This window comes from Myiozetetes cayanensis, unplaced genomic scaffold (assembly GCF_022539395.1).
Source record: "Myiozetetes cayanensis isolate MyiCay16 unplaced genomic scaffold, myiCay2020 scf192, whole genome shotgun sequence".
Classification (NCBI taxonomy): Eukaryota; Metazoa; Chordata; class Aves; order Passeriformes; family Tyrannidae; genus Myiozetetes; species Myiozetetes cayanensis.
Window position 1 is genome coordinate 29,942 of NW_026087403.1, and position 27,615 is coordinate 57,556.

General features: G+C 69.7%; 3 protein-coding genes across 9 annotated transcripts; 1 reads left to right on the top strand and 2 right to left on the bottom strand.

Moving 5' to 3' along the window:
- Positions 1-140: 140 nt before the first annotated feature.
- LOC126639417 (RNA-binding protein 4B) lies at positions 141-27,047 on the bottom strand. 6 transcript variants are annotated; one of them, XM_050314180.1, is made up of 4 exons: positions 26,978-27,047; positions 25,034-25,455; positions 1,563-1,644; positions 265-399 (listed from the first exon to the last, which is right to left on the bottom strand). In XM_050314180.1, the coding sequence occupies exons 2-4, from the start codon at positions 25,443-25,445 to the stop codon at positions 360-362; spliced, it is 534 nt and encodes a 177-aa protein (XP_050170137.1). In that variant the 5' UTR covers positions 25,446-25,455; positions 26,978-27,047; the 3' UTR covers positions 265-359. The 6 variants fall into 6 exon arrangements, with proteins under 6 accessions (XP_050170135.1, XP_050170137.1, XP_050170140.1 ...); XM_050314179.1 differs by lacking the exons at positions 265-399; positions 1,563-1,644 and adding exons at positions 22,355-22,844; positions 23,348-24,046; XM_050314178.1 differs by having other exon boundaries at positions 141-1,644.
- Positions 265-27,047, bottom strand: LOC126639420 (RNA-binding protein 4B-like). The gene is given in 8 exon segments (XM_050314186.1): positions 265-399; positions 1,563-1,644; positions 1,712-1,929; positions 1,931-2,004; positions 2,006-2,055; positions 2,058-2,408; positions 5,235-5,656; positions 26,978-27,047. Coding segments are annotated over 5 exon segments (1,095 nt in total). The 5' UTR covers positions 5,647-5,656; positions 26,978-27,047; the 3' UTR covers positions 265-399; positions 1,563-1,644; positions 1,712-1,721.
- RBM14 (RNA binding motif protein 14) lies at positions 16,004-21,192 on the top strand. 2 transcript variants are annotated; one of them, XM_050314176.1, is made up of 3 exons: positions 16,004-16,541; positions 18,764-20,369; positions 20,699-21,192. In XM_050314176.1, the coding sequence occupies exons 1-3, from the start codon at positions 16,196-16,198 to the stop codon at positions 20,904-20,906; spliced, it is 2,160 nt and encodes a 719-aa protein (XP_050170133.1). In that variant the 5' UTR covers positions 16,004-16,195; the 3' UTR covers positions 20,907-21,192. The 2 variants fall into 2 exon arrangements, with proteins under 2 accessions (XP_050170133.1, XP_050170134.1); XM_050314177.1 differs by lacking the exon at positions 18,764-20,369 and having other exon boundaries at positions 16,006-16,541; positions 20,699-20,904.
- Positions 27,048-27,615: the final 568 nt, after the last annotated feature.

Sequence of the window (27,615 nt, forward strand, 5' to 3'; positions counted from 1 at the left end):
CCTGTGGGGGGGGGATCGATAGGAGCAGGGGAGGGGCGGGGCCCCACGGATCCCCCCGCGCTGACTCCTCCCATCGTCCCTTTCAAACCCACTCTCTGCTTAATTTGCATGGCCACACCTCCTTTGTCCGAACACCTCCCCCTTCCTCCAGCCTGATTGGCCGGCAGCGCACTGCGATTTGCATTCGCTCCGCCCCTCCAGTCGATTTGCATAATCACCGCCCCCTCCAGACCCCGCCCCCAGGAACGACCCCGGGCCTGGAAATTCGGTGAAAATCTTTATTTTGGTGGAAAAAGGGCGGGCGAGGCCGGGGGTCACCCGGGGGGGGCTGGGGGAGCGCCCTACAAAAAACGGGGGGCTCAGGCAGGGGGGGGGACAGAGCTCCGGCCAGGGCCACACCTGGAAGAGAGCAGAGAGGTGAGGGGGGCATGGGGGGACACGGGGACATCGGGACACGGGGACATCGGGACACGGGGACAACCGGACACGGGGACACCCAGATGTGGGGACACCCAGACACGGGGATACCCAGACATGGGGACACCCGGACACGGGGACACCCGGACACGGGGACAGCCGGACACGGGGACACCCAGATGTGGGGACACCCAGATGTGAGGACACCCAGACATGGGGACACCCAGACATGGGGACATCCAGATGTGAGGACACCTGGACATGGGGACACCCAGACATGGGGACACCCAGACATGGGGACACCCGGACAGGGGGACACCCAGACGTGAGGACACCCAGACATGGGGACACCCGGACATGGGGACACCCAGACGTGAGGACACCCAGACATGGGGACACCCGGACATGGGGACACCCGGACATGGGGACACCCAGACGTGGGGACACCCAGACATGGGGACACCCGGACATGGGGACACCCAGACGTGAGGACACCCAGACATGGGGACACCCGGACATGGGGACACCCGGACATGGGGACACCCAGACATGGGGACACCCAGATGTGAGGACACTCAGGCACTGGGACACAGTGGTGCCAGCGCCTGCTCCAGCAGGGAAAGGGGCATCCCCCTGATGGGGGAGGGACAAGGAGGTGACAGCCCCTGCTCTGTGGAGGACAGGGGTCCCGGTGCCATGGGAGGGACATGGTGGTGACAGGGACAGGGACACGGTGGTGACGGGGGCAGGGACACGGTGGTGACAGGGGCAGGGACACGGTGGTGACGGGGACAGGGACACGGTGGTGGCGGGGACAGGGACACGGTGGTGACGGGGGCAGGGACACAGTGGTGACAGGGGCAGGGACACGGTGGTGATGGGGGCAGGGACACGGTGGTGACGGGAGGAGGGACGCGGTGGTGACGGGGGCAGGGACACGGTGGTGACGGGGGCAGGGACACGGTGGTGACGGGGGGACGAACACGGTGGTGAGAGGGGGAGGGACACGGTGGTGACAGGGGCAGGGACACGGTGGTGACAGGGGAAAGGACACGGTGGTGACGGGGACAGGGACACGGCGGCAGCAGCAGCGACGCGGGGCACGTCTGACCTGGGGGCACGTCTGACCTGGGGGCACATCTGACCTGACGCGGCGTCGGCGTCCGGGGGCCGCGAGGCCACGGTGACAGCATCGAGTCCCAGGGTGGGGGTGAGTCCGCGGCGATCCTGGGGGGGAGAGGCCGTTACCGAGCGCCGGGGCCGCGGCTCCGGGGGGGGCGGCGCCGCCGCTCACCTCAGAAGGCTCAGAAGGCGGAATAGCGCGCCCGGTCCCCGAAGGGGTCCCGCCCGAAGCGCTGCATGTCGTAGAGCGAGGCCCGGGCCACCGAGGAGACGGGCGAGAGCTGGCCCCGCTCGTACGTGTACGCCTCTCCCACGGTGCTGGCCGCGGCGGCCGTGCGGCGCAGGGGGCTCCTGTCCCGGGTGTAATAGGTGGAGGAGGCGGCCGCGCGGCGCAGTGGCGGCGGCGGCAGCGGCGCCGCGCGCCGGAGCCGGCAGCAGCGCTCGGTCGTACGCTGGCCGAGGGCGGCGGGAGGCGGCCGGCCATGGTCGTGGTGGCGGCCATGGCCGAGGACTGACCTGGGAGTACTGGGCGCACTGGGAGTACTGGGCCATGGTCTGCTCCGCGTAGGCGTCGTACGCGGAGGCCGTGGCGTAGGAGCGGACGCGGTAGCGCTTGTAGTAGTCGGCCATCCCGCCGTAGGCCTCATCGTAATACACGGTCTCCCCATAGCCCGCGGCGTAGGGAGCGCGCACGGCTCCGTACTGCTCGTTATAGGCCTCGGCAAAGTCCGCCACTTGCCCCGGGCGATCCACGGGGCACTCCTTAGACCAGTGCCCCTCCTTCCCGCAGCGGTAGCAGCCGCTCTTGTCTCCCATCCCGGGCGCCGTCCGCAGCCGGCTGGTGGACAGCTGCACGCGCATCCGCTTGCCTTGGGGAGAGGGAGACCCGCCGTCACCCGCCGGCCCCGCGCCACCGCGGCCCCGGAGCTGCCCCGGGCACCGGCACCGCACCCAGGGTCCCTCAGAGCTGTCACCAGCACCGCACCCAGGGTCCCTCAGAGCTGTCACCAGCACCAGCACCATGCCCAGGGTCCCTCAGAGCTGCCCCAGGCACCAGCACCGTGCCCAGGGTCCCTCAGAGCTGTCACCAGCACTGCCCCCAGGGTCCCTCAGAGCTGTCACCAGCACCATGCCCAGGGTCCCTCAGAGCTGCCCCAGGCACCAGCACCGTGCCCAGGGTCCCTCAGAGCTGCCCCGGGCACCGGCACTGCCCCCAGGGTCCCTCAGAGCTGTCACCGGCACCATGCCCAGGGTCCCTCACAGCTGTCACCAGCACCGGCACCATGCCCAGAGTCCCTCAGAGCTGTCACCAGCACCAGCACCGTGCCCAGGGTCCCTCAGAGCTGTCACCAGCACCAGCACCGTGCCCAGGGTCCCTCAGAGCTGTCACCAGCACCAGCACCGTGCCCAGGGTCCCTCAGAGCTGTCACCAGCACCAGCACCGTGCCCAGGGTCCCTCAGAGCTGCCCCAGGCACCAGCACCGTGCCCAGGGTCCCTCAGAGCTGTCACCAGCACTGCCCCCAGGGTCCCTCAGAGCTGCCCTGGGCACCAGCACCGCGCCCAGGGTCCCTCAGAGCTGTCACCAGCACCATGCCCAGGGTCCCTCAGAGCTGCCCCAGGCACCAGCACCGTGCCCAGGGTCCCTCAGAGCTGTCACCGGCAGCAGCACCGCGCCCAGGGTCCCTCAGAGCTGTCACCGGCAGCAGCACCGCGCCCAGGGTCCCTCAGAGCTGTCACCAGCACTGCCCCCAGGGTCCCTCAGAGCTGCCCTGGGCACCAGCACCGCGCCCAGGGTCCCTCAGAGCTGTCACCAGCACTGCCCCCAGGGTCCCTCAGAGCTGCCCCGGGCACCAGCACTGCCCCCAGGGTCCCTGAGCTGCCCTGGGCACCAGCACCGTGCCCAGGGTCCCTCAGAGCTGTCACCAGCACCGCCCCCAGGGTCCCTCAGAGCTGTCACCAGCACCAGCACTGCCCCCAGGGTCCCTCAGAGCTGCCCTGAGCACCAGCACCGTGCCCAGGGTCCCTCAGAGCTTTCACCGGCACCATGCCCAGGGTCCCTCAGAGCTGTCACCAGCACCAGCACCATGCCCAGGGTCCCTCAGAGCTGTCACCAGCACTGCCCCCAGGGTCCCTCAGAGCTGTCACCGGCACCAGCACCGTGCCCAGGGTCCCTCAGAGCTGTCACCGGCACCAGCACCGTGCCCAGGGTCCCTCACAGCTGCCCCGGGCACCAGCACCGCCCCCAGGGTCCCTCAGAGCTGCCCTGGGCACCAGCACCATGGCCAGGGTCCCTCAGAGCTGTCACCAGCACCAGCACCATGCCCAGGGTCCCTCAGAGCTGTCACCAGCACCATGGCCAGGGTCCCTCAGAGCTGTCACCAGCACCATGCCCAGGGTCCCTCAGAGCTGTCACCAGCACCAGCACTGCCCCCAGGGTCCCTCAGAGCTGTCACCAGCACCAGCACCGTGCCCAGGGTCCCTCAGAGCTGCCCCGAGCACCAGCACCAAGCCCAGGGTCCCTCAGAGCTGCCCTGGGCACCGACACTGCCCCCAGGGTCCCTCAGAGCTGTCACCAGCACCATGGCCAGGGTCCCTCAGAGCTGCCCCGGGCACCAGCGCTGTGCTATGCAGACCCCCCGGCACCGGCACCGGGGGATGTCGAGGAATTGGGGGCAGCTGCAGGTTCAGCTCTGGGTGGGATCCCCAGGAAGAGACACAACGAAGGGGCTGGGGACACGTGGCCCAGCCAGGGACAGGGAGGGACACCTGGGGACACGGCAGGAGGTGACAACCCCCAGACATTCCCGTGCACAGACTGCAGGGAGGGTTCCATTGCTCAGGGTCCCTCGTCAGAGACACTGCCTCGAGCTGTGATTTTGTTGTTTAATCGCTGCACCAGCATTAAATCATTTTAAAGACTGGGATGTCTGAGACACCCAAGAGCTGCCCTCAGCACTGGCACCGTGCCAAGGGACCCCCGAGAGCCAGCACCGGGCCACGGGGTCCCTGAGACCCGTCCCTGGCACCGTGAGACCCCCAGAGCCACCCCCGGCACCGCTGAGGGCGGGGAGGGACAGGACCCGCCTGGGTGGGCACCAGCAGAGGGTCCCCCTGGTCCTGGCAGGAGTTTGGGGGCAGAGGAGCCGCGCTGGCAGTGCCTGGCATGGCAGAGTGTCTGGCTGGGACTGCCGGCCTCGTTTACCGATATCACCCCATTTCCCCCCAAATTGCGGCCACACAGGGACACCACCAGTCCCACGAGGAGGCCCCAGGGGCAGAACCTGCCCCAGAGCTGCTGGGTTTGGGCAAACACTCCGGAATTCCCGACAAATCCGGCGTTGTAGAGCTGCTCTGACCCCACACGGAGCCACCGCGGCACCACCGGCCCTGGGCACGTCCCGGGCTGCGGAACCCACACCGGGCAAGGGACACGGGAAGGGGACACAGGAAGGGGACACGAGAAGGGGACACGGCTCCGCTGGGGAGGGGACACGGCGCCAAAAGCCCCCTCGGAGCCGCATCCTGGCGCTCCGGGACGACAGGAAGCACCGAACAGCTCCAGACGCTGCAGAGGCCACGGCACCGAGATGAGTTTCGGGGACACCCGGATCCATCTGGAACCCCCTGGAGCGGCACCTCCCCGTGCCCCCAGACCCCCCCTGCCCGGCCCGGCGCCCGCCGAGCCCGGGCTCACCCTGGAACTCGGTGTTGTCCAGCCCCCGGATGGCCTCCACCGCGTCCTCCGCCCGCTCCATGTGCACGAAGGCGTAGTCCTTGACGATGTCGCACTCGATGACGGGGCCGTACTCCTCGAACTTGGCGCGCAGCTCCAGGTTGGTGCAGGCGGGGCTGATGTTGCCCACGTGCAGCTTGGTGGAGGCCTTGCTCTTGTTCTTGCTGGCCTCCACGTTGATGCAGACGCCGTGCAGCTTGTGGTGGTGCAGGTTGCGGATGGCGTCCTCGGCCGCCGTCTTGTCCTCGATGTGCACGAAGCCGTAGTTCTTGATGATGTCGCACTCCAGCACCTTCCCGTACTGCTCGAACAGGGAGCGGATCTCCTGCTCCGTCGCCTCCCGCGGCAGGTTCCCGATGAACAGCTTCACCATCGCGACCCGCCTGCAGCGCGGGGGGGGAGAGGGGCGGCTGGTGAGACCCCCGAGCACCCCCAGCTGCAGGGAGGGGCCGGAGCAGAGCCCCCAGACCGTCCCCAGCTCCAGGGACACGGCTCAGTGAGGCCCTGCCCGGGGCCAGCCGGGGAAGGGGCAGCTGGGGGTGACCCCCCCGAGCGCTCCCAGCTTTGCAGAGAGGGGCCGGAATAAGCCCCCATCCCTCAAACGATCAGAGAGGGGCTGGAATAAGCCCCCCACCCGGGGAAGGGCTGGATCAGAGACACCCGCCCCGGTACCCCCGGCCGCGGGGACTCGTCCTGCACCCCCATCCCCCGTCCCGTTCCCCTCCACAGACCGCGGGGCCCCGGCCCGGCCCCGGCGCTCCCCCAGCCCCTCTCCAGCCCCTCCCGGTGCTCCCCCAGCCCCTCCCAGCCCCTCCCGGTGCTGCCCCAGCCCCTCCTAGCCCCTCCCGGTGCTCCCCAGCCCCTCCTGGTCCCCTCCCGGTGCTCCCCCAGCCCCTCCCAGCCCCTCCCGGTGCTCCTCCAGCCCCTCCCAGTGCTCTCCCAGCCCCTCCCCAGCCCCTCCCCAGCCCCTCCCGGTGCTCCTCCAGCCCCTCCCCAGCCCTCCGGTCCCCTCCCGGTGCTCCCCCAGCCCCTCCCCAGCCCCTCCCGGTGCTCCCCCAGCCCCTCCCGGTGCTCCCCCAGCCCCTCCCCAGCCCCTCCCGGTGCTCCCCCAGCCCCTCCCGGTGCTCCCCCTTCTCTCACCGCGCCCCCCCCTCGTTCCGGGGCTCGGTGACGGCACCGGCGAGAAAATGGCGGTGGCGGGCGCCTCAGGCGGGGCCCCGCCCCCCGCGCGAGCTGATTGGCCCGGGCCGGCGGGGCGGCCCCGCGCGATTGGCCGAGGCTCCCTCAGGCTCCGCCCAGCCCCGGGCTGGGCGGGGTCAGAGCTGAAGGCGCCGCGGGGAGCGGAGGGGCCGGGCGGGAACGGCCGGGACAGGCCCGGATCGGGAGGGATCGACAGCGATCGACAACGATCGACAGCGATCGACAGCGACCGACAGCGATCGAGCAGCACCGGGACAGCGACTGACAGCGACAGAGATCCATACAGCGACCGGCCGGGTCAGGGATCCACCGGGAACGAGCAGCACCGGGACCGACAGGGATCGGTACCGACAGGGACAGGGTTCGGGACAGGAACCGGCTCGGGGATCGATCGGCACCGGGACCCACGCCGTCCCCGCGGGACCGGCCTGGTCCCGCCCCTTCGCCTTGGCCCCGCCCCCTCGGTGTCCGCCCCGCCCCTTTCCATTGGCCCCGCCCATTCTCATCGCAGCCCCGCCCTCTTCTCTCGGCCCCGCCCCCGATGTCCCACGCGGTGCTGCTGCTGCGGAGGCTGCGAGGCCGGGACCGGGAGCGGGAGCGGGAGCGGGAGCGGGAGCGGGATCGGGAGCGGCACCGGGACCGGGAGCGGGACTGGGAGCGGGATCAGGATCGGCAGCGGGGCCAGGACTGTGACCGGGATCGGGATCGGGATCGGGATCGGCAGCGGGGCCAGGACTGTGACCGGGATCAGGATCAGAACCAGGAGCGGGATCAGGGCCGGAACCGGGATCGGGACCTGAACTGGCATCAGGACCACCACCAGGACTGGGCATCAGGACTGGCATCAGGACCATGATCGAGACCAACCCTGGCTCCGGCACCAGGATCGGGATCAGAACCAGCCCTGGGGGCAGGACCAGCACCGGGACAGCGCCCAGGACCGTAACCATCACCAGAACCAGGCCCTGGGCCAGGACAGCGCCCAGGACCGTGACCAGCACCAGCACCAGCCCTGGGGCGGGAGCAGCACCGGGACAGCTCCCAGGACCGTGACCATCACCAGAACCAGGCCCTGGGCCGGGACCAGCACCGGGACAGCACCCAGGACCGCAACCATCACCGGCCCCAGCCCTGGGGGCAGGAGCAGCACCGCAACCATCACCGGCCCCAGCCCCGGGGGCAGGAGCAGGACCTCGACCCCGCTCCCTCCCCGCTGGCCGGAGGTTCCCGGAGCCGCCCTCCCCGTCGCCGCCGCCGCCGGCCGTACCCGGCGCAGCGCGTGTACCGGGCGCGCTGCTCGTTCCTGGAGCTGAGCGAGGAGCAGGCGCTGCGGCGCTGCCGCCTGGACCGCGCGGCCATCGCGGCGCTGTGCGGGGAGCTGGGCGCCGACCTGCAGAGCCTCACGGGCCGCAGCCACGCGCTGCCCGTGGCCGTCAAGGTCACCTCGGCGCTCGCCTTCCTGGCCTCGGGCTCGTTCCAGGCGGCGTCGCGGCTGAGCGCGGGCATCAGCCAGTCGGCCATGTCCAAGAGCCTGGCGCAGTTCCTGGCGGCCCTGCAGCGCCGCGCCCCGCGCTTCATCGCCTTCTCGCTGCCCTCCGCGGCCCCCGCGGGTTCCCCTGTGGGTTCCTCTATGGGTTCCTCCGTGGGTTCCCCCGTGGGGCTGCCCGGCGTGCTGGGCCTGGTGGGGCTCCACGCACGTGGCGCTGCGGGCTCCGGCCCGGCACGAGCCGCTGTTCCGCAACGCCGCCCGCTCCCACTCGGTGAACGCGCAGGTGGTCGTGGACCCCGCCGGCCACATCACCAACGTCGTGGCCAAGTTCCCCGGCTCGTGCCCCAACCACGCCGTCCTGGAGAACTCGGCGCTGGCGCGGCTCATGGACAGGGCGCGGCCCGAGGGGTCTGGCTGCTGGGTGAGCGGGGCCGGGGGTCCTGGGGGTCCTGGGGGTCCCAGGGAGGGGGTGTCCTGGAGAATTCGGCTCGGATTAGAGATACCCACTGAGGGCTCGGGGTTAACCTGGGGTCTGGGGGTGGCCTTGGGGGTATCTGACCCTGAGGGCCTGGGGGTCTGGGGTTAACCTGGGGTCTGGGGGTCTCAGGGTGACCCTGGGGTCTCAGGAGTTAACCTGGGGGTCTAGAGGGTCTCAGGGTTACCCTAGAGGTTTGGGAGGTCTCATGGTTAACCTAAGGGTCTCGGGGGGCCTCATGGTTAACCTGGGGGTCTGGGGGGGTCTCAGAGGGACCCTGGGGGTCTGGGGATCTCAGGGTTAACCTGGGGATCTCAGGATTACCCTGGGGGTCTGAGGGTTACCCTGGGGTCTGGGGATCTCATGGTAACTCCTGGGGTCTGGGGTGCCCCCATCGCTCCGAGAGGTCCCGGTGCTGCCCGCTGACCCCCCCCTGTCCCCCCAGGTGACAGCACCCACCCTCTGACCCCCATGTCCTCTCCACCCTCTGACCCCTCCCTGTTTCCCCAGGTGACAGCAGCTCCCTCTGACCCCCCTGTGTCCCCCCACCCTCTGACCCCCTGTCCCCCAGGTGACAGCACCCACCCTCTGACCCCCTGTTTCTGACCCCCTGTGTCCCCGAGGTGACAGCACCCACCCTCTGACCCCTGTGTCCCCCAGGTGACAGCAGCCCCCTGACCCCCTGTGTCCCCCAGGTGACAGCACCTACCCGCTGACCCTGTGTCCCCCAGGTGACAGCACCCACCCTCTGACCCCCTGTGTCCTCCCCAGGTGACAGCTCGCATCCGCTGACCCCCTGTGTCCCCCAGGTGACAGCAGCTCCCCTGCTGTCCCCCCAGGTGACAGCAGCTCCTGTGTCCCCCCAGGTGACAGCTCGCACCGCTGACCCCTGTTCCTGACCCCTGTTTCTCCCCCAGGTGACAGCTCGCACCCGCTGACCCCTGTTTCTGACCCCTGTTTCTGACCCCCTGCTTCTCCCCAGGTGACCTCACCCTCTGACCCCCTCCCTGTGTCCCCCCCAGGTGACAGCTCGTACCCGCTGAAGCCGTGGCTGCTGACGCCCATCCGGGGGGCTCGGGGGGCTGCCGAGCTGCGCTACAACGCCCTGCACCGGCGGGCCCTGCGGCCCCTGCGCCGCACCCTGGCCCTGCTGCGGCGCCGCTTCCGCTGCCTGGCGGGCGGGGGGCTCCAGTACAGCCCCCCCAAGGTGTGCCAGATCTTCCTGGCCTGCTGCGTGCTGCACAACATCGCCCTGCGCCGCCGCCTGCCCCTCGAGCCCCCCGAGGGCTCCCTGCGCCCCAGAGCCCCCGGCGCCTGCGCCCCCGGCCCTGGGCACCGCGAGGGCCGCGCCGTGAGGCCCGGCTGGTGCAGAGGGTCCGGGAGGGATGGGATGAGGGGGGCCGGGGGGCTCTGGGGTCCTGAGCCCCGCTTGGGGGCTTTGAGCCTCTGGGGGTCTTGAACCCTCATTGGGGGCTCTGGGGTCCTGAGCCCCGATTTGGGGGGCTTTGAGCCTCTGGGGAGTCTTGACCCTCACTTTGGGGGCTCTAGGGGTCCTGAGCCCTGCTCTGGGGAGGCTTTGAGCTTCTGGGGGGGCTCTGAGCCCTCTGGGGTGGGCTGATCCCTGATTTGGGGGGGTGTTGACCCTCCATTGGGGGGCTCTGAGCCCCTCTGGGGCGGGTTGATCCCTGATTAGGGGGGTCCTGACCTTAATCCGGGGGGGGTCCTGAGCCTCCTGGGGTGGTCCCTGCCCCCCCCATCACCTGCCGTGCCCCCCCCATGGTCCCCATTTTGGTGCTGTCCCCTCCTCCTCCCCCCAGTGTATCTGTGCTCGTTTTGGGGTGAATAAAGAGGGTTTTTTCAACCCTTTATTGTCCCGCAGAGTTTTGGGGGTCCCGTGGGGGGGTGGGGTGGGGTGGAGGTTTCTGGGGAGCTTTGGGGTCTCCTCCTTGAGCCCTCCGACCCCTCTGATTCCCCCAATCCTTCCCTGAGCCTCTAAATTCTCCCCCCCGGCCCCTCAAGCTCGCCTGGGCCCCGGAATCTCCCGAGGGTCCCCAAAGGCCCCCGAGAGTCCCCAGAGGCCCCCGAGGGTCCCCAAAAGCCCCCGAGGGTCCCCAAAAGCTCCCGAGGGTCCCCAAAAGCCCCCGAGGGTCCCCAAAGCCCCTGAGGGTCCCCAAAGCCCCCGAGGGTCCCCAAAGGCCTCGATGCCCCCCCCGGGTGGTTGCCATGGTAACGGCCACGCCGGAAGTGGCGCTCCCTCCAAATCCTTCCCCCCTCTCCCTCCATTGCCGGTGCAGCCGCGATCGCGGCCCGGCCTCCCCCCCGCGGCGCGCGCGGAGGTTCCGGGGGCAGAGTCCGCGGCCATGGCGGAGCCGGAGGCCGAGAGGCCGGGGGCCAGGGGGCCCGGGAGCAGCTGCAGGGTCGGGACCCCGGGGCGCGGGAGGGGGGCACGGAGGGGCTGGGGGCCGGGGGCGGCGCGGTTGGGCCGCAGCGCTTCCCGGGGCACCGGGAGTGGGGGGTTCCGAGTTCGCCGGTGTGGGGGATTTGGGGTTCCAAGTTCGCGATGGGGGGGGATTTGGGGGTCCCAAGCCCACGATTTGGGGTCCCAAGCCCACGATTTGGGGTTCCAAGTTCGCGATGGGGGGGGATTTGGGGTTCCAAGGCCACGATTTGGGGTTCCAAGTTCGCGGTGTGGGGGATTTGGGGTTCCAAGGCCACGATTTGGGGTCCCAAGGCCACGATTTGGGGTTCCAAGCCCGCGATTTGGGGTTCCAAGCCCAGGATTTGGGGGTGCAGAGTCCGCGGTGTGGGGGATTTGGGGTCCCAAGTCTGCGGTGTGGGGGATTTGGGGTCCCAAGCCCACGATTTGGGGTCCCAAGTCCACGGTGTGGGTGATTTGGGGTTCCAAGGCCACGATTTGGGGTTCCAGGCCCACGATTTGGGTTCCAAGCCCACGATTTGGGGTTCCAGGCCCACGATTTGGGGTTCCAAGGCCACGATTTGGGGTTCCAGGCCCAGGATTTGGGGTTCCAGGCCCACGATTTGGGTTTCAAGCCCACGATTTGGGGTTCCAGGCCCAGGATTTGGGGTTCCAAGCCCACGATTCGGGGTTCCAGGCCCACGATTTGGGGTTCCAAGCCCGCGATTTGGGGTTCCAAGGCCACGATTTGGGGTCCCAAGCCCACGATTTGGGGTCCCAAGCCCACGATTTGGGGTCCCAAGCCCACGATTTGGGGGTTCCAAGCCCACGATTTGGGGTTCCAGGCCCAGGATTTGGGGTTCCAGGCCCACGATTTGGGGGTCCCAAGCCCAGGATTTGGGGGTCCCAAGCCCACGATTTGGGGGTTCCAAGCCCACGATTTGGGGGTCCCAAGCCCAGGATTTGGGGGTTCCAAGCCCACGATTTGGGGTCCCAAGGCCACGATTTGGGGTCCCAAGCCCACGATTTGGGGGTCCCAAGCCCAGGATTTGGGGGTGCAGAGCCCCTGGCCGGGGAGTTCTGGGGGTGCGGGCCCCCGGGGGAACCAGGATTTTTTTTTTGGGGTGGGAGGCAGGGGAAGGGGGGGAGTTTTGGGGTTGTCAGACCCCTTCCAGGGCAGTTTTTTGGGGGGGTTCCCGCCCCCCTTACCCCCATTTTGGGGTGCCGACCCCCCCTTTTTCCCCCTCCCCAGCTGGAGTTCGCTGTTCAGATGAGCTGCGGGGGCTGCGCCCGCACCGTGAGGGAGGTGCTGGAGAGGACCCCAGGTGAGACCCCGAATTTGGGGGGCCCCCCCGGAGCCGGGGACCCCCCCGACGCCCCCTCTGTGCCCCCCCAGGGGTGACGCTGCTGGAGCTGCTCCCCCAGGCGCAGTCGGTGCTGGTCGAGACCTCCCTGGGGGCCGAGAGGGTCCAGGAGCTGCTCGAGGACTCGGGGTGCAAGGCCGTGCTCAGGGGCATGGGGGGCTCCCCTGACGGTGAGGGGGATTTGGGGGATTTGGGGGATTTGGGGGATTTGGAGGGATTTGGGGGATTTGGGGGATTTGGGGGATTTGGGGGTGCAAGGCCGTGCTCAGGGGCATGGGGGGCTCCCTGACGGTGAGGGGGATTTGGAGGGGATTTGGGGGATTTGGGGGATTTAGGGGGATTTGGGGGTGCAGGGCCGTGCTCAGGGGCATGGGGGCTCCCTGATGGTGAGGGGGATTTGGGGGATTTGGGGAGATTTAGGGTGATTTGGGGGATTTGGGGGATTTGGGGGTGCAGGGCCGTGCTCAGGGGCATGGGGGGCTCCCCTGATGGTGAGGGGGGATTTTTGGGTCTCTGGGGGTGTTTTTGTGGTCTCTGGGGCTGTTTTTGGGGTCTCCAGGGCTGGTTTTGGGGTCTCTGGGGCTGTTTTTGGATCTCTGGGGCTGTTTTTGGGGTCTCCGGGGGTGGTTTTGGGGTCTCAGGGCTGTTTCTGGGGTCTCTGGGGCTGTTTCTGGGGTCTCCAGGGCTGTTTTTGGGGTCTCTGAGGCTGTTTTTGGGGTCTCCAGGGGTGTTTTGGGGTCTCCGGGGGTGGTTTTGGGGTCTCTGAGGCTGTTTTTGGGGTCTCCAGGGCTGTTTTTGGGGTCTCCGGGGGTGTTTTTGGGTCTCTGGGGCTGTTTTTGGGTTTTCCAGGGCTGTTTCTGGGGTCTCCAGGGCTGTTTCTGGGGTCTCCAGGGCTGTTTTTGGGGTCTCCGGGGGTGTTTTCGGGGCTCCCCCCTGACCTGTGCCCCCCCAGCGCCCCCCAGGGCCGCGGCGGTGGCGTCGCTGGGGGGTCCCGGGGGGGTCCGGGGGCTGGTTCGGTTCCTCCAGGTCTCCCCCGGCCGCTGCCTCGTGGACGGGGCGGTCTCGGGGCTCCCCCCGGGCCCCCACGGGCTCCACGTGCACGAGTTCGAGGACCTGTCCGACCCTGCGCCAGGTGAGGGGCTGGGGGCCGGGGAAAACACCGGGACCACCCCCAATTTACCCTGGGACCCCCAAACAGCTGCGGGGGCACTTCAACCTCAATGGGGGGCTGAGGGGGAACGACACCGGACCCCCAATTCACCCTCTGGACCCCCAACAGCTGCGGGGGCACTTCGACCCCAATGGGGGCCTGGGGGAAACACTGGGACCACCCCCGATTCACCCCTGGGACCCCCAACAGCTGCGGGGGCACTTCGACCCCAATGGGGGCTGGGGGAACAACACCGACCCCCCAATTCACTCCCCTGGGACCCCCAAACAGCTGCGGGGCACTTCAACCCCATGGGGCTGGGGGCCGGGGGAACAACACCGGACCCCACCCACTCCCTGGGACCCCCAAACAGCTGCGGGGGCACTTCAACCCCATGGGGCTGGGGGCCGAGGGAATAACACTGGACCCCCCCAATTCACCTCTAGGACCCCCCAACAGCTGCGGGGGCACTTCAACCCAACGGGGCTGAGGGGGAACAACACCGGGACCCCCAATTCACTCCCAGGACCCCCAACAGCTGCGGGGCACTTCGACCCCAATGGGGGCCTGGGAAGCAACACTAGGACCACCTCAATTCACCCTAGGACCCCCAACAGCTGCAGGGGGCACTTCAACCCCAATGGGGGCCGAGGGCCGGGGAACAACACGGGACCCCCAATTCACCCCCGGGACCCCCAACAGCTGCGGGGGCACTCAACCCAATGGGGGCTGGGGACAACACTGGGACCCTCGATTCACCTCTGGGACCCCAACAGCTGCGGGGGCACTTCAACCCGACGGGACACCCACAGGGGACCCCAGGACCTGCACAGGGTGAGCTGGGGGCTCTGGGGGTCTCTGGGGGCTATGAGGGCTTTGGGGTCTCTGGTGGGGGCAGTGAGGGGGTTTGGGGGGGCAATCTGAGGGGGCTTGGGGGATTCTTTCAGGGGGTTCTTGGTGTTCCTGAGGGGATCTACGAGGAGTTTGGGGAAGGGGAGGGCTCTGTGGGGTCTGCAGGGTCTCTGTGGGGTTGGGGGCTCTGTGGGGTCTGCAGGGTCTCTGTGGGGCTGGGGGAGCTCTGTGGGGTCTGCAGGGTCTCTGTGGGGTTGGGGGGCTCTGTGGGGTCTGCAGGGTCTCTGTGGGGTTGGGGGGCTCTGTGGGTTTGAGGGTCTCTATGGAGTTGGGGGGCTCTGTGGGGTTTGAGGGGCTCTATGGAGTTGGGGGCACTCTGTGGGGCTAGGGGGCTCCTGGGGGTTTGGAGGCTCCTGGGGGTTTGGGGGCTCCTGAACCCCCTGCCCCCAGCACGCCGGGGACCTGGGGAACATCTGGGCGGACGCCGAGGGCCGAGCGCGGTTCCGCATCGAGGACCCCGGCTGAAGGTGGGCAAGGGGGGCTGGGAGGGGTTCTGGGGGCCAACCCCTCCCAGGGCTGCACCCCATGGCCAGGGGAGGGGTCTGACCGTGGTCACATTGAGGGGAGATTCCCATGATTTTAGGGGTCTGACCCCAATTCTGTGTGTTTGGGGGTCTGACCTCAGTTCTGTGTTTGGGGGGGTCTGACCCCAGTTCTGTGTTTGGGGGGGTCTGGGTTGTACCCCATTAATGGGGGTCTCTGACCCCAGTTCTGTGTTTTGGGGGGGGTCTGACCCCAGTTCTGTGTCTTTTGGGGGATCTGGGTTGTACTTCCATTGAGGGGGTCTGGGTTGTGCTCCCACTGAGGGTCTCTGACCCCAATGCTGTGTGTTTGGGGGGGTCTGGGCTGCCCCCCCCAGCCCTGGGCAGGGTCCATCCTCGCCCCTCCCCGCTCTGGGGGGTCCTGAGTGCCCCCCACCCCCCAGGTGTCGGACATCATCGGGCGCTCGGTGGTCGTGGCTCAGGGCGAGGACGATCTGGGCCGGGGGTCCCACCCCCTGTCCCCCCTCACCGGGAACTCGGGGCCGGGGTGAGCACGGGGGGATGTCTGGGGAGTGTTTGGGTGGGGTTTGAGGGGATCTGGGGGATTTTGGGACAGGTTCGATGGGGGTTTGGGGGTGTTTGAGGGGGCGTTTGGGGGCTTTGGAGGGGATTTGGGAGGTTTGGGGGACTTGGGAGGTTTGGGGGCCGGAGGGGATTTGGGGCAGTGTTTGGGATGGGATTTGGGGAACGGTGGGGGCTGCTTGGGGGGTCAGGGGTTATCTGTGGGGTGTTTTGGGGGTTGGAGGGATATTTGGGGGATGTTGGGGCCTTTTAGGGGGTGTTTGGGGGGGGCTGGAGGTGTTTTGGGGGAGTTGATCTGGGTGTCTTGAGGGTGTTGGGGCGGATCTGGGGAGCTGTTCGGGGGGTGTCTGGGGGCTGACCCCCCCCCGTGCCCCCCAGCCTGGCCTGTGGGGTGGTGGCTCGGGCCGCCGGGCTCTTCCAGAACCCCAAACGCGTCTGTTCCTGCGACGGCGTCACCCTGTGGGAGGAGCGCGACCGCAGCAGCGGCCCCCACCTCTAGGAGCCCGCGGGACCCCAATAAACGCGCCTCGCTCTGCAGCCCCTGCGGGTTTTGGGGGGGTTTGAGGGGGGGGCTTCACGACCCCCGAGGGGGCGGTGGCTCCTTTAAGAGGGGGCGTGGCCCGAGAGGAGGTGGGCGGGGCTACGGCGCGGCGGGAAAAAGAGTGGGCGGGGCGCTGTGCACACGGCACGCAAGCGCGCTGAGGGGAGGGCGGTGCGCACGGCACGCAGGCGCGCTGCGCACGGCCCGCCCCGCCCCCGCCGCCCTCAGGAGCCGCCGCCATTTTGAGGCCGCCGCCGCTGCCCGCCCCGTCCCCGCCGCGCTCCCGCTCCCTGCCCGGTGCCGCCGCCGCGATGCGTCCCGGCATCAAACTCTTCGTGGGCAACGTCCCCGAGGAGGCGTCGGCGGAGGAGCTGAGCGAGCTGTTCGCCGGCGCCGCGGGGCCGGTGCTGGGCATCGCCCTCATGAAGCAGTTCGCCTTCGTGCACCTGCGGGACGAGGCGGCGGCCGCGCGCGCCATCTCGCAGCTCAACGGGCACCAGCTGCACGGCCGCCGCATCGTGGTGGAGCCGTCCCGGCCGCGCCCCACCAACACCGTCAAGATCTTCGTGGGCAACGTGTCGGCCGCGTGCACGAGCGGGGAGCTGCGCTCGCTGTTCCAGCAGTACGGCCCCGTGGTGGAGTGCGACGTGGTGAAAGGTACCGGACCCGCCGCCGGGGCCGCGCGGCCCCCGCCGAGCTCGGCCCGCGCCGCCGGGTGACCCGAGGGACCCGAGTTCCGTCCGACTGCGGCGCCGCCCCCGCCCGGACCCCGGCGCTGCCCGGGCTGGTGGAGCGGGGGGTGCGAGCCCGTGGGGGCTCCCCGAACCCCCCCAGGACCCCCGTCCTGGCAGACACGTCCTCCACCATCGCCAGCTCCCCCAGCCCCAGGTGGGGCCGTGTGAGCCCGTGTGGGCGCCCCAGCCCCCCGAGCTGCCCCCAGAACCCCCGTCCTGGCAGCCACGTCCTCCACCATCGCCTCCCGCAGCCCCAGGTGGGGCTGTACGAGCCTGTCTGGGCTCCCCCGCCCGCCCCTGAGCCCCCCGCATCATCCCTCTGAAGCCACGTGTCCTCCATCGCCTTCACTGTGCGAGCCCCCGTGGGCTCCCCGAGCCCTGAACCTCCCTGCTCTCCCCCTCCCAGCCAGCCGTGTCCGCCTCCATCGCCTCCCCTGCCCCAGGAGGGGCTGTGTGAGTTTGACGGGGCTCCCCACGCCCCCCAAACCACCCCCATTGTCCCTCTCTCCAGCGCCGTCTCCCCCCGGCCCCTGCTCCTCACTCCCCACTCTGGGACTGCCCCTGGCCCAGCAGCTCCACAGGCACGGCCTGAGGATGGGGGAGTCGGAAACCCCCAAGGGGCTGGACAGCTCCGCACTGGGGACCCCCAACAGGGTGCGATGGGATCACCCCCTCACCCTGACCCTGCTATGGGCAGGTGTCACCCCCGTGTCACACACTGTAGCAGTGTCACTGTGTCCCCCCCGACCCTGCTGTGAGCAGGTGTCACAGACAGTGTGGCAGTGTCACCACGTGTCCCCCTGATCCTGGTGCCAAAGGGGTCACACAGCTGGTGTCGCCCCAGCTGCCCCCACACACAGGTGTCACCCACAGTGCCCTTCGTCTGTCCCCCTGCCCTGGTGATGTCCCACAGTGACGTCCCCCCCACCCGCGTCCCCCTGTCCCCGTGACGTCCCCGCCGCCCCTCGCCCGCAGGAGGGGGATGTTGTTGCTCTGCTCTCTCGTCCCAGGTCGCAGCCGCCAGCGGAGCCCAGCAGGACCCACCAGCGTCCCCTCGGGCTCAGGGGGTGCCATGGCCACCCCAGGGGGTGACAGGAGGGCTGGGGCAAACATGGGGGGGCATCTCCTCCTCTCCTTGGGCTGCTGGGACAGGAGGCAGGAGGGTGGGATGGCAGTGGGGACACAGGAGAGGTGACACAGTGCAGATGCTCGAGGGTCCAGCGTGGGTTTACTCGGCCAGCGACGCTCCTGGCGCACCCTCGGGTGGGCGGTCGCTGGTTCCGGTGGTCCCGGTCTGTGACCGCGGGGTCACCGCCCTCCCGTGGCGGCCCCGGACCCGCCGTGTCACGGGGTGAGCCCTGGCTGCTGTGGGGGCATCCAAGCCCCAGAGCCGCTGGGCCGGGTGTCCCCGGGTCCCGCTTCCCCTGCTCTCGCTCTCCTCTCTCCGCGCTGCTGTGCCGCGGTTGTGCCGCGCGGCGCCGGCTCCTCGCCACGGCCGGGCACTCGCAGCGTGTGCTCAGGGCCCTTCCTCTCTCCTCTCACCTCCCCCTCCTCTTCCCCCCTCTCTTTTTCTCTTATTTCCCTTTTTCTCTCTCTGTTCTTCCCCTCCCTTCCTCTCTGTCTCTGTCTTCCTCCCTTCTCTCAGTTCCACGTTTCCCTCCCTTCGCTCTCTCCCGTTCTCTTCCTGTGTGTCCCCCTCCCCATTTCCTCTTCCTCTCGCTCTCTGTCCCTCTGCTGGCGCCGGTTCTCTCAGCTTTGCTCCGCTCACGGCCGGGCTGCCCCCGCTGAGCCCCCGGTGCCGACACTGCCGGACGGGCCGGGGCCCTCGGTGCCCGTGTGCCTGGGGAGGGGCTGGGGGGAGTCACCCGGCCCCTCACGGGGTGCAGGAGGCGGGGAAGGGGGGCCAGAGGGAGCTTGGGGGGCTGTGGGGGGGCCGTGAGCCGGGTGGGCTGGGCAGGCGGGGGCCGCTCAGGCTCTGACAGGTCACGGCGGGAGGAGCAGTGGAGGCGGTCGCGTCTTCGCCGGCGGAGCGGGGCCGTCCGTGCCCGTCCTGCGCCCGTCCTGCTGCCGCCGCGGCTCGTTAGCGCCGGCTCCGCTAACGAGTTGTGTTTTCTCCCCTCACTGCTCTCTCTGCTGCTTTGTCAGACTATGCCTTTGTGCACATGGAGAACGAAGCCGATGCTAAAGTTGCCATCGAAAACCTAAACGGGAAGGAGGTGAAGGGGCGCCGGGTGAACGTGGAGCTCTCCACCAACGTGCAGAAGAAGGGCGGGGGCCAGGCCCCGCCGCCCGCCCTCGGTGTCGACAAGACCAAGCGCATCGGCCTCGAGTACCGCGAGAAGTTCCAGCCCAAGATCGAGGGCTTCGACCAGCAGCGCCGGGTGGCCGACGCCGCCTTCCCCTCGGCCGCGGGCGCCGGCTACGGCACCGCCTCGTCCCTGTACGATTACCAGCAGCGCTTCGGCGCCAAGTACGACGCCTTCGAGGCGCCGGCCCGGCCCAGCTCCCCCTCCTACTTCGGCAGGGACCGCAGCCCCCTGCGGCGCTCGCCCACGCGCGCCGGCTACGCGGCGGTGACGCTGCCCATGACGGCACAGCCGGCCGCCTACCGTGCCCAGCCCTCGGCCTCGCTGGGCGCCACGTACCGCGCCCAGCCCTCGGCCTCCGTGGGGGTGGCCTATCGCCTGCAGCCCACCACGGGCCAGGCGGCCGCGTACCGCGCCCAGCCCTCGGCCTCGCTGGGCAGCGCCTACCGCTCCCAGCCCTCCGTCGGCTCCCTCGGCGCCGCGGGCGCTCAGCCCGCCGCCAACTCCCTCGGCTCCTACGGCGCCCAGCCCGCCGCCTACGGCGCCCAGCCCGCCGCCAACTCCCTCGGCTCCTACGGCGTGCAGTCCGCCGCCCTGGCCTCCTCCTACGGCGCCCAGCCCGCCTCTGGCTACTCGTCCGGCTACGGCGCCCAGCCCGCTGTGGCTGCGTACGGCGCCCAGCCCGCCGCCGGCCCCGCCCCCTCCTATGGCGCCCAGGTCGTGGCCACGCACGTGGCGTCCTACGGTGCCCAGCCCGCCGCCGCCTCCTACGGCGCCCAGCCCGTGGACGGCCACGCCGGCTCCTATGGCGCCCAGCCCGGCGCTGCTCTCTCCGCCGGCTACAGCGCCCAGGCCGTGGCGGTGCACGCCACTTCCTACAGCGCCCAGGTGGTGACCGGTCACGCCACCGCCGCCTACCAGCCCGTGGCCGGCCACTCGGCCTCCTACGGCGCCCAGCCCGCGCTCTCCTCCTCGTACGGCGCCCAGCCCACCGTGGGCCACTCGGCCTCGTACGGCGCCCAGCCCGCCGCCGGCCTGCCCGCGTCCTACGGCAGCCAGCCCGCCGCCGCCGCGCTCCCCGCCGGCTACGGCGCCCAGGTGGGCTCGTCGCTGGCCGCGTCCTACGGCAGCCAGGCTGCCGCCGCCTCCTACAAGGCGCAGGCCTCCGCCCCGCTGACGGCCGCGTACCGCGCCCAGGCCTCCGGCGCCATGGCGGCGTCCTACCCGGCACAGCAGCCGTCCTCCGCCGCGCTGGCGGCCGCGTACCGAGCCCAGCCGGGCAGCGCCTACGACGGGCCGAGCCAGCTGGGGCAGCCGGCGGGCTCCTACCTGGGCCTGGCTCAGGCCGCCGCCGCCGCACCGCCCTACGAGCGCACCCGCCTGTCCCCGCCTCGCAGCGCCGTCTACGACGACCCGTACAAAAAATCGTCCGCCCTGGCAAAAAGGTACGGCGCCGGGCGGGGCACCCACACCCGCCCCTGCCGCTCGCCGGGCACCGGCGCTCCCCTCGGGGTTTGACCGGCGTGGCTCCGGCGCGCGAACGCCGGCGCGGGGGGCGCGATGGCTCCGCTCGTGCTCTGCGTCCCCGGGGTGGGGATGGGGCTCGGTGCGGGGTGGGGGGAGCCGGCGGCGCACGGCGGAGCCTCCGCGGCGCCCGACCCGTCCTGCGCCGGCCGTGCCGGTCGCGGCGCGCGCCCGGGTGGGACGCGGTGCCGCCGGGGTGGATCTGGGCACCGCCTCCCCCCAGCTCACCCCTGTCTGTTCTCTCGCCCAGGTACGGCTCCGAGCGCCGCCTGTCCGACCTGGCCGATTACCGGCGCTTAACCGACTCGCCGCTGGGCTACCGCCGCTCGCCCACCAAGTCCCCGCTGGACTACCGCCGGCTGCCCGACGCGCACGCCGAGTACGCCCGCTACTCGGGCGGCTACAACGACTACCTGCCCGCCGCCCGCGTCCACTCCGGCTACCAGCGCCGCCTGTGAGCCGCCCCCGCCGCGTGGACGGGCCTTTTTTAGCCGCTTTTTCGGTTTGACGCTCTTTATTTGAGTTTTCTAGAAGGTTCCTGCGGTTACGGTTGGTGGTGGCCGCACGGTTTGTCCCCCGCTGTGGCGCCGCCGGCACTCGGTGCCCGTTCGTAACCCACCAAGACTGTTTTTGTACCACGAGTCGCCCCATTTTTGGGTGAATTGCCCCCGTTTCCGGCGCCGTGCCTGGTGCGGTGCCGGGGTTTTTTATGACTGTAAATAAACACTGGGGTCTGTTCCGGTTCCTGTCGCCTCCCGCCTGGTTCTTCCCCACCCCTGGGGGTTCCTCCCACCCTCAGTGACGGTTCCCAGTGCCACCGTTACCACCTGCCCCGAGCACCCTCCGGTTCGGTGCCGCTCCTGGAGCTGGAGCCGCTTTGCCACCGCGGAAGAGGCGGATTTGGAGCACGAGCGGTGCTGTGCCGGCAGCGGGAAGGGCCGGAGCGCCGGGGACAGCAGTGACACCACCACGGTGACCGCCAGGGATGGCCGGGCACCGACCTGCGCCAGGGCCTTGTTCTGGGTGAGAAAAGCTGGTTTTGAGGGGCGAACCTGCGTGTGTGCCACGGCAGGGGGGGTGGGTGGTGCGTGCTGTGGGAGTCGCGTGTGTCACCGTGACCGGCACGGTCCTGGCTGTGCTGTGGGAGGGCTGGCCCGGGTTCATTACCACCACGTTAATTAACCAGGCAGGAGGGTCTAAGGCTTCTCCCCTCCTCTGCAGGGCAGCCGTTCTCTCCCCGAGGCCCCGGGCTGCGGTGAGGGCAGCGCTGGTGCCGATGGCGAGCGATGGGAGCCGAGCCCGAGCGGCAGCTGCCGAGGCAGAGGCGGAGCCAGCGCAGGCGGAACCGGCGACGTCACCGAGTGAAGAACGAGCACCGAGAGGCAGGAGGGCAGCGGGGGCCGTTTGGGGACAAAGGAGCCGTGTGGGGAGGATGGGGACAGTTTAGGAACAAACGAGGCAGGCTGGGGACCGATAAACCCGTTTGGAGACCACTGAATAAATCTGGGGACCGGCGAGCCGGGCTGGGACTGACGAGACAATGTGGGGGCAAACCAGTGCAGATTACTGAGCCCTGGGCAGGGTAATTTGGACAAACCAGCCAGTCTGGGGACTAATTAGCCCTGGGCAGGTTAATTTGCTGCTCAGGCTGTGTGTGAGGAGGAGGAAAAGGAGCAGGAGGAAAACTGAAGGTGGGGAGCAGAGCTGGGGGCTCATTAAAACCTCTTTGTGAGCCCCTTCTGGGGGTGCCCCCCTTTCCCCAGCTCATCTGCCCCTCCCTTTGCATCAGCCCCTCACCAGGAGCTCCGGGCAGGGCAGGGGCAGCACCGGGGACTCCAGAAGGTTCCACACCACGTTCTGGAGGGACTTGAGTTCAGAGAAAGAAGCGGGGGCGGAGCCAGCGCCATTTGTTAAAAATTCTGGGTTTATTTTACCGGAAAGGGGGCTCGGGGGACGCTAAGGAGGGGGGGGATCCACCCCCGCCGGCGCGGCGGGCTCCGGTCAGCTACGGCCTTGGGCTAAAAACCTACCACGGGCTTCTCCACCCTCTTGGAAAATAAAGGAAAAAAGGCAAACGACGACTCGGGGCAGCTCCGGGGGGAGCGACGGGGGGGCGGCGAAGCAAAGCAAAGCTGGCGCTGGGGGACGGCGGCACCTGAGCCCGGGGGCGGGGACCCAAAACCACCTGGAAAAGCAAAATCCTGCCCAGGGGGGCGGGGGAGCCGGGGGGGGGTGAAGGGCTGAGCTAATCCTGCCCGGGCCGGGCCTGAGCCGCGCGTCCGTGGGGAACCGGCTGGGGAGTGGCACGCGGCGGCGCTGGGACCCGGCGCGGCCCGAGACGCGCGGCGCCGATCGGCGTGCGACGGGACCCCGACGTCCAGCCGCACAAATCTTACCTGAAAGAGAAAAGAGCAGTTGGCGCAGGTGCCCCCTGGGGCCGCGCCGGGACTGCGCCGAGCCCCGGCGCCCCGGGGAGCTGCGGCGTCCTGGGAGCAACCAGAGTCCTGACGTGGAGCGGCGGGGGGGGCTCCGAGCGGCCACCGGGACCCTCCGGCCCACCGGGACCGGAGCACAGCCCTTCCAGCCCGGAGCCAACCCGGGGAGCGATCGTGGCAGCCACGGCCCGGGGGCTCTGCAGGAACCCCCCACCCTGCAGGGACCGTGCCCGGACGTCACCTGGCCCGGTGGGAACCTGAGTTACGGCCGCGACAGCGACCACCGGCACCGACCCCGCTCGCCGCGGCGCCTCCTCGGCACGGCTGGGCTTTAACGCCCGCGGGACCCCGGCGGGGCCCGTCTGTGTCACCGCGACCCGTCACCCGCCTCGAGCTCAACTGGCACAACCGGGACCACCGGCAGCGGGCCCCCCCGCGGCACCGAGTGCCGCCAACACGCTCACCTCCGGCTCAGAAGGCGGAATAGCGCGCCCGGTCCGCGTACGGGTCCCGCCCGAAGCGCTGCATGTCGTAGAGCGAGGCCCGGGCCACCGAGGAGACGGGCGAGAGCTGGCCCCGCTCGTACGTGTACGCCTCTCCCACGGTGCTGGCCGCGGCGGCCGTGCGGCGCAGGGGGCTCCTGTCCCGGGTGTAATAGGTGGAGGAGGCGGCCGCCGCGGCGGCGGTGGCGGCGGCGGCGACGGCGGCCGCCGCGCCCGGGGTCGGCAGCAGCGCTCGGTCGTACGCGTCGAGGGCGGCGGGGAGGCGGCCGGCCATGGCCGTGGTGGCGGCCATGGCCGAGGACTGGACCTGGGAGTACTGGGCGTACTGGGAGTACTGGGCCATGGTCTGCTCCGCGTAGGCGTCGTACGCGGAGGCCGTGGCGTAGGAGCGGACGCGGTAGCGCTTGTAGTAGTCGGCCATCCCGCCGTAGGCCTCATCGTAATACACGGTCTCCCCATAGCCCGCGGCGTAGGGAGCGCGCACGGCTCCGTACTGCTCGTTATAGGCCTCGGCAAAGTCCGCCACTTGCCCCGGGCGATCCACGGGGCACTCCTTAGACCAGTGCCCCTCCTTCCCGCAGCGGTAGCAGCCGCTCTTGTCTCCCATCCCGGGCGCCGTCCGCAGCCGGCTGGTGGACAGCTGCACGCGCATCCGCTTGCCTTGGGGAGAGGGGAGAGGGACGGTCAGTGCGGCCGCCCCGGCGCGGGACCACCGGGATGGGACGGGACGGGACCGGCCGCCGCCTCCCCAGCCCTCCGGAGCGACCGGCACGGGAGGAGCCGCCGCGGGACCGAGCGAGAGCCGCTGGATGGACACCGGGCACCGACTTACCGGGACGGTGCCACCGCGGCCGAGCGCGGCCACCCCGGCAAAGCCCCGGCCCCGCCAGCCCCGTACGACGGCAAAGCTTCCCGCCGGAAAACGCCAGAGCGGCGGCAAGAGGGATGAGACGCCGGGAACGGCCCCGGCACGATCGGGCCCGGCCTCGGCGCGGCACGAGGCAAAGCCAAGCGCGGCCGCGGGAGCTCCGGGCGCAGCCGCGCCGTCCCGGCTGGGCCGGCGTTTTGGGGACGGCCCCGAGCGGGGCGTGCGGAGCCGCGGCAGGACCCGGCCCCGTCGCCGCTGCCGCGCGGGTGAAGCGCCGGACGCCGCCCTGAGCACCCGGCCGGGAGACGCGCTCGCCATCGCCGCCGCCAGCGCCGCGGCTCGAGCCCGGCCGCTCGGCCCCGGCGAGCGCCCGAGCGACGCCGGGCGCGGGGTCGGCGCCTCCGTCACCCTCTTACCAGGCTGGGCAAGGCTACAAGGGCGGGCGGCAGCCTGGCGTCACCCGCTGCTCCGGCCCGGCACAGGACGTCGCCGTCGGGGTCCTCCTGCGGGGCGGCCGTGCTGGTTAATCAGAGATGGGTCAGTGCCGTCCTCCCCGGCCCAGAGCCCCCGAGCCCCGAGCCCTCGCTCCGGCTGCACCGGGAGCCGCGCCGGGGGGGCACCGACCGACACCAACCCCGAACCCCGATGGCGCTCCGTGGCGGCGAGGGGAGGGCGGGCGAGCGCCCCGAGCCGACCGTGGTCACACCTGGGGCGGGGGAGCGGGACCCTCCGCCGGGAACCCCGGAGCCCTCCCCGCCGCCCGCCGAGCCCGGGCTCACCCTGGAACTCGGTGTTGTCCAGCCCCCGGATGGCCTCCACCGCGTCCTCCGCCCGCTCCATGTGCACGAAGGCGTAGTCCTTGACGATGTCGCACTCGATGACGGGGCCGTACTCCTCGAACTTGGCGCGCAGCTCCAGGTTGGTGCAGGCGGGGCTGATGTTGCCCACGTGCAGCTTGGTGGAGGCCTTGCTCTTGTTCTTGCTGGCCTCCACGTTGATGCAGACGCCGTGCAGCTTGTGGTGGTGCAGGTTGCGGATGGCGTCCTCGGCCGCCGTCTTGTCCTCGATGTGCACGAAGCCGTAGTTCTTGATGATGTCGCACTCCAGCACCTTCCCGTACTGCTCGAACAGGGAGCGGATCTCCTGCTCCGTCGCCTCCCGCGGCAGGTTCCCGATGAACAGCTTCACCATCGCGACCCGCCTGCGCCCGGACAGCGCCGTGAGGGGACCCCGAGACCCTCCCCGAGGCACAGCCCAGCCCGGGGACCCCCCAGAGGGCTCCGGGACACGGAATCCCCCCAGGGCGAACGCCCCGAACCTCGGGGGGGATCCCCAGGGCTGAGCCCCCAAACCAAACATCTGCGTGTGCTCGGGGCTGAGCCCCCAAATCACCACCCCAAATCAACACCCCAAATCAACACCCCCAAATCAACACCCCCAACCTCTCTGTGTGTCCCCAGGGCTGAGCCCCCAGACACCCCAAATCCCACACAGGGAAATTACCCCAAAACTTCTTCAGGGCAGAGCCCCAAGCACCACAAATCCCTCCAAATAAACATCCCAAACCTCTGCCTGTGCCCAACAAAGGGCAGAGCCCTCAAACACCTCAAAAAACACCCCAAAAATTCTGTCCCTTCTCCTTTGGGGCAGAGCTCCCCAAAAACCCAAATCCCCCCAAACAAACACCCCAAAACTCTGAGCCTCCCAAGGGGTCTAAGCCCCCAAACTCCTGAAATATACCCCAAATAAATACCCTAAATCTCTGCCCCCACTTAAGGCCTGAGCCCAAACAAAGGGTTGAGCCTGAAATTCCCTAAAACTGTGCCCCCGACACCCCAAATCCTCACAAAACAGCCCAAACCTTCGACCCCCGCCCCACTTCCAGGGCTGCGACTCAATAAGGGCTGAGCCCCCCAACACTGACCCCTCCACGGCTTGTGCCCCCCAAAACCCCCCAAAATCCTCTGCCCTCCCCGTAGCAGGGCAGAGCCACGCCCCGAACCCCAAACCCCTCGGATTTGAGAGCCCCCCGGATCTGAGAACCCCCCAAACCCCTCCAGGGCCTGAGACCCCCCCCAGGCCTGAGACCCCCAAAACGCCTCCGCCCCTCTTAAGTCTGAGACCCCCCCCAGATCTGAGAGACCCTCGGATCGGAGACCCCCCTGGATCTGAGACCCCCCGCTCGGATCTGAGACCCGCCCCCGGATCTGAGAGCCCCTTCGGATCTGAGACCCCCTTCGTATCTGAGACCCTCGATCTGAGACCCCTCGGATCTGAGACCCCCTAGATCTGAGACCCCCTCGGATCTGAGACCCCCGGATCTGAGAGCCCCTCGGATCTGAGACCCCCCGGATCTGAGAGCCCTCGGATCTGAGACCCCCGGATCTGAGACCCCTCGGATCTGAGACCCCCGGATCTGAGACCCCCGGATCTGAGAGCCCCTTCGGATCTGAGACCCCCCGGATCTGAGACCCCCGATCTGAGACCCCCGGATCTGAGAGCCCCTTCGGATCTGAGGCCCCCTCGGATCGGAGACCCCCTCAAAACGTCTCCGCCCCCACAGCGCCGAGACACCCCCCAAACCCGTCCGGCCTCCCACCCTGAGGCCTCCGGGCGCCCCAGCGGGGCCGGGGCCGGGCCCTGGCCGTGTCCCCGCGCCCCCCATCCCCTGCGGTACCGACCCCCTCCCTCCCGGTACCGACCCCCCATCGCCCCCGCCCCACCTGCCCCGTCCGCCGCGCGCTGGCTCAAAATGGCGGCGGCGTCTCCCGGCCCGGCCCCGCCTCCCGCGCGCTCATTGGACAGCGGCGCTGTCCGTCAAACTCCGCGCTACGTCACCGCTCCGCAGGCCGGCCCCGCCCACCCGGCCCTGGCGGCCAATCACGGGAGGGAGGGGGCGGGGCCAGCGGCGGGGCGGGCCATTGATGGCGGGGCACTGGGAGCGCTGGGAGCACTGGGAGCGCTGGGAGGGGGCACTGGGAGCACTGGGGATACTGGGAGCGCTGGGAGGGGGCACTGGGAGCATTGGGAGCGCTGGGAGGGGCACTGGGAGCACTGGGGATACTGGGAGCGCTGGGAGGGGGCACTGGGAGCGCTGGGAGGGGGCACTGGGAGCACTGGGGTCTGTGCTGGGAGCACTGGGAACCCTGGGATCCGCACTGGGAACACTGGGGTTTGCACTGGGAACCCTTGGATCCGCACTGGGAACGCTGGGGTCTGTGCTGGGAGCACTGGGAACCCTGGATTCTTTACTGGGAGTGCTGGGGTACATGCTGGGAGCACTGGGAATGTTCAGTGGTGGGAGCACTGGAGGTACTGGGGGCGCTGGGAGCACTTGGGACCGTACTGGGAACGCTGGGAA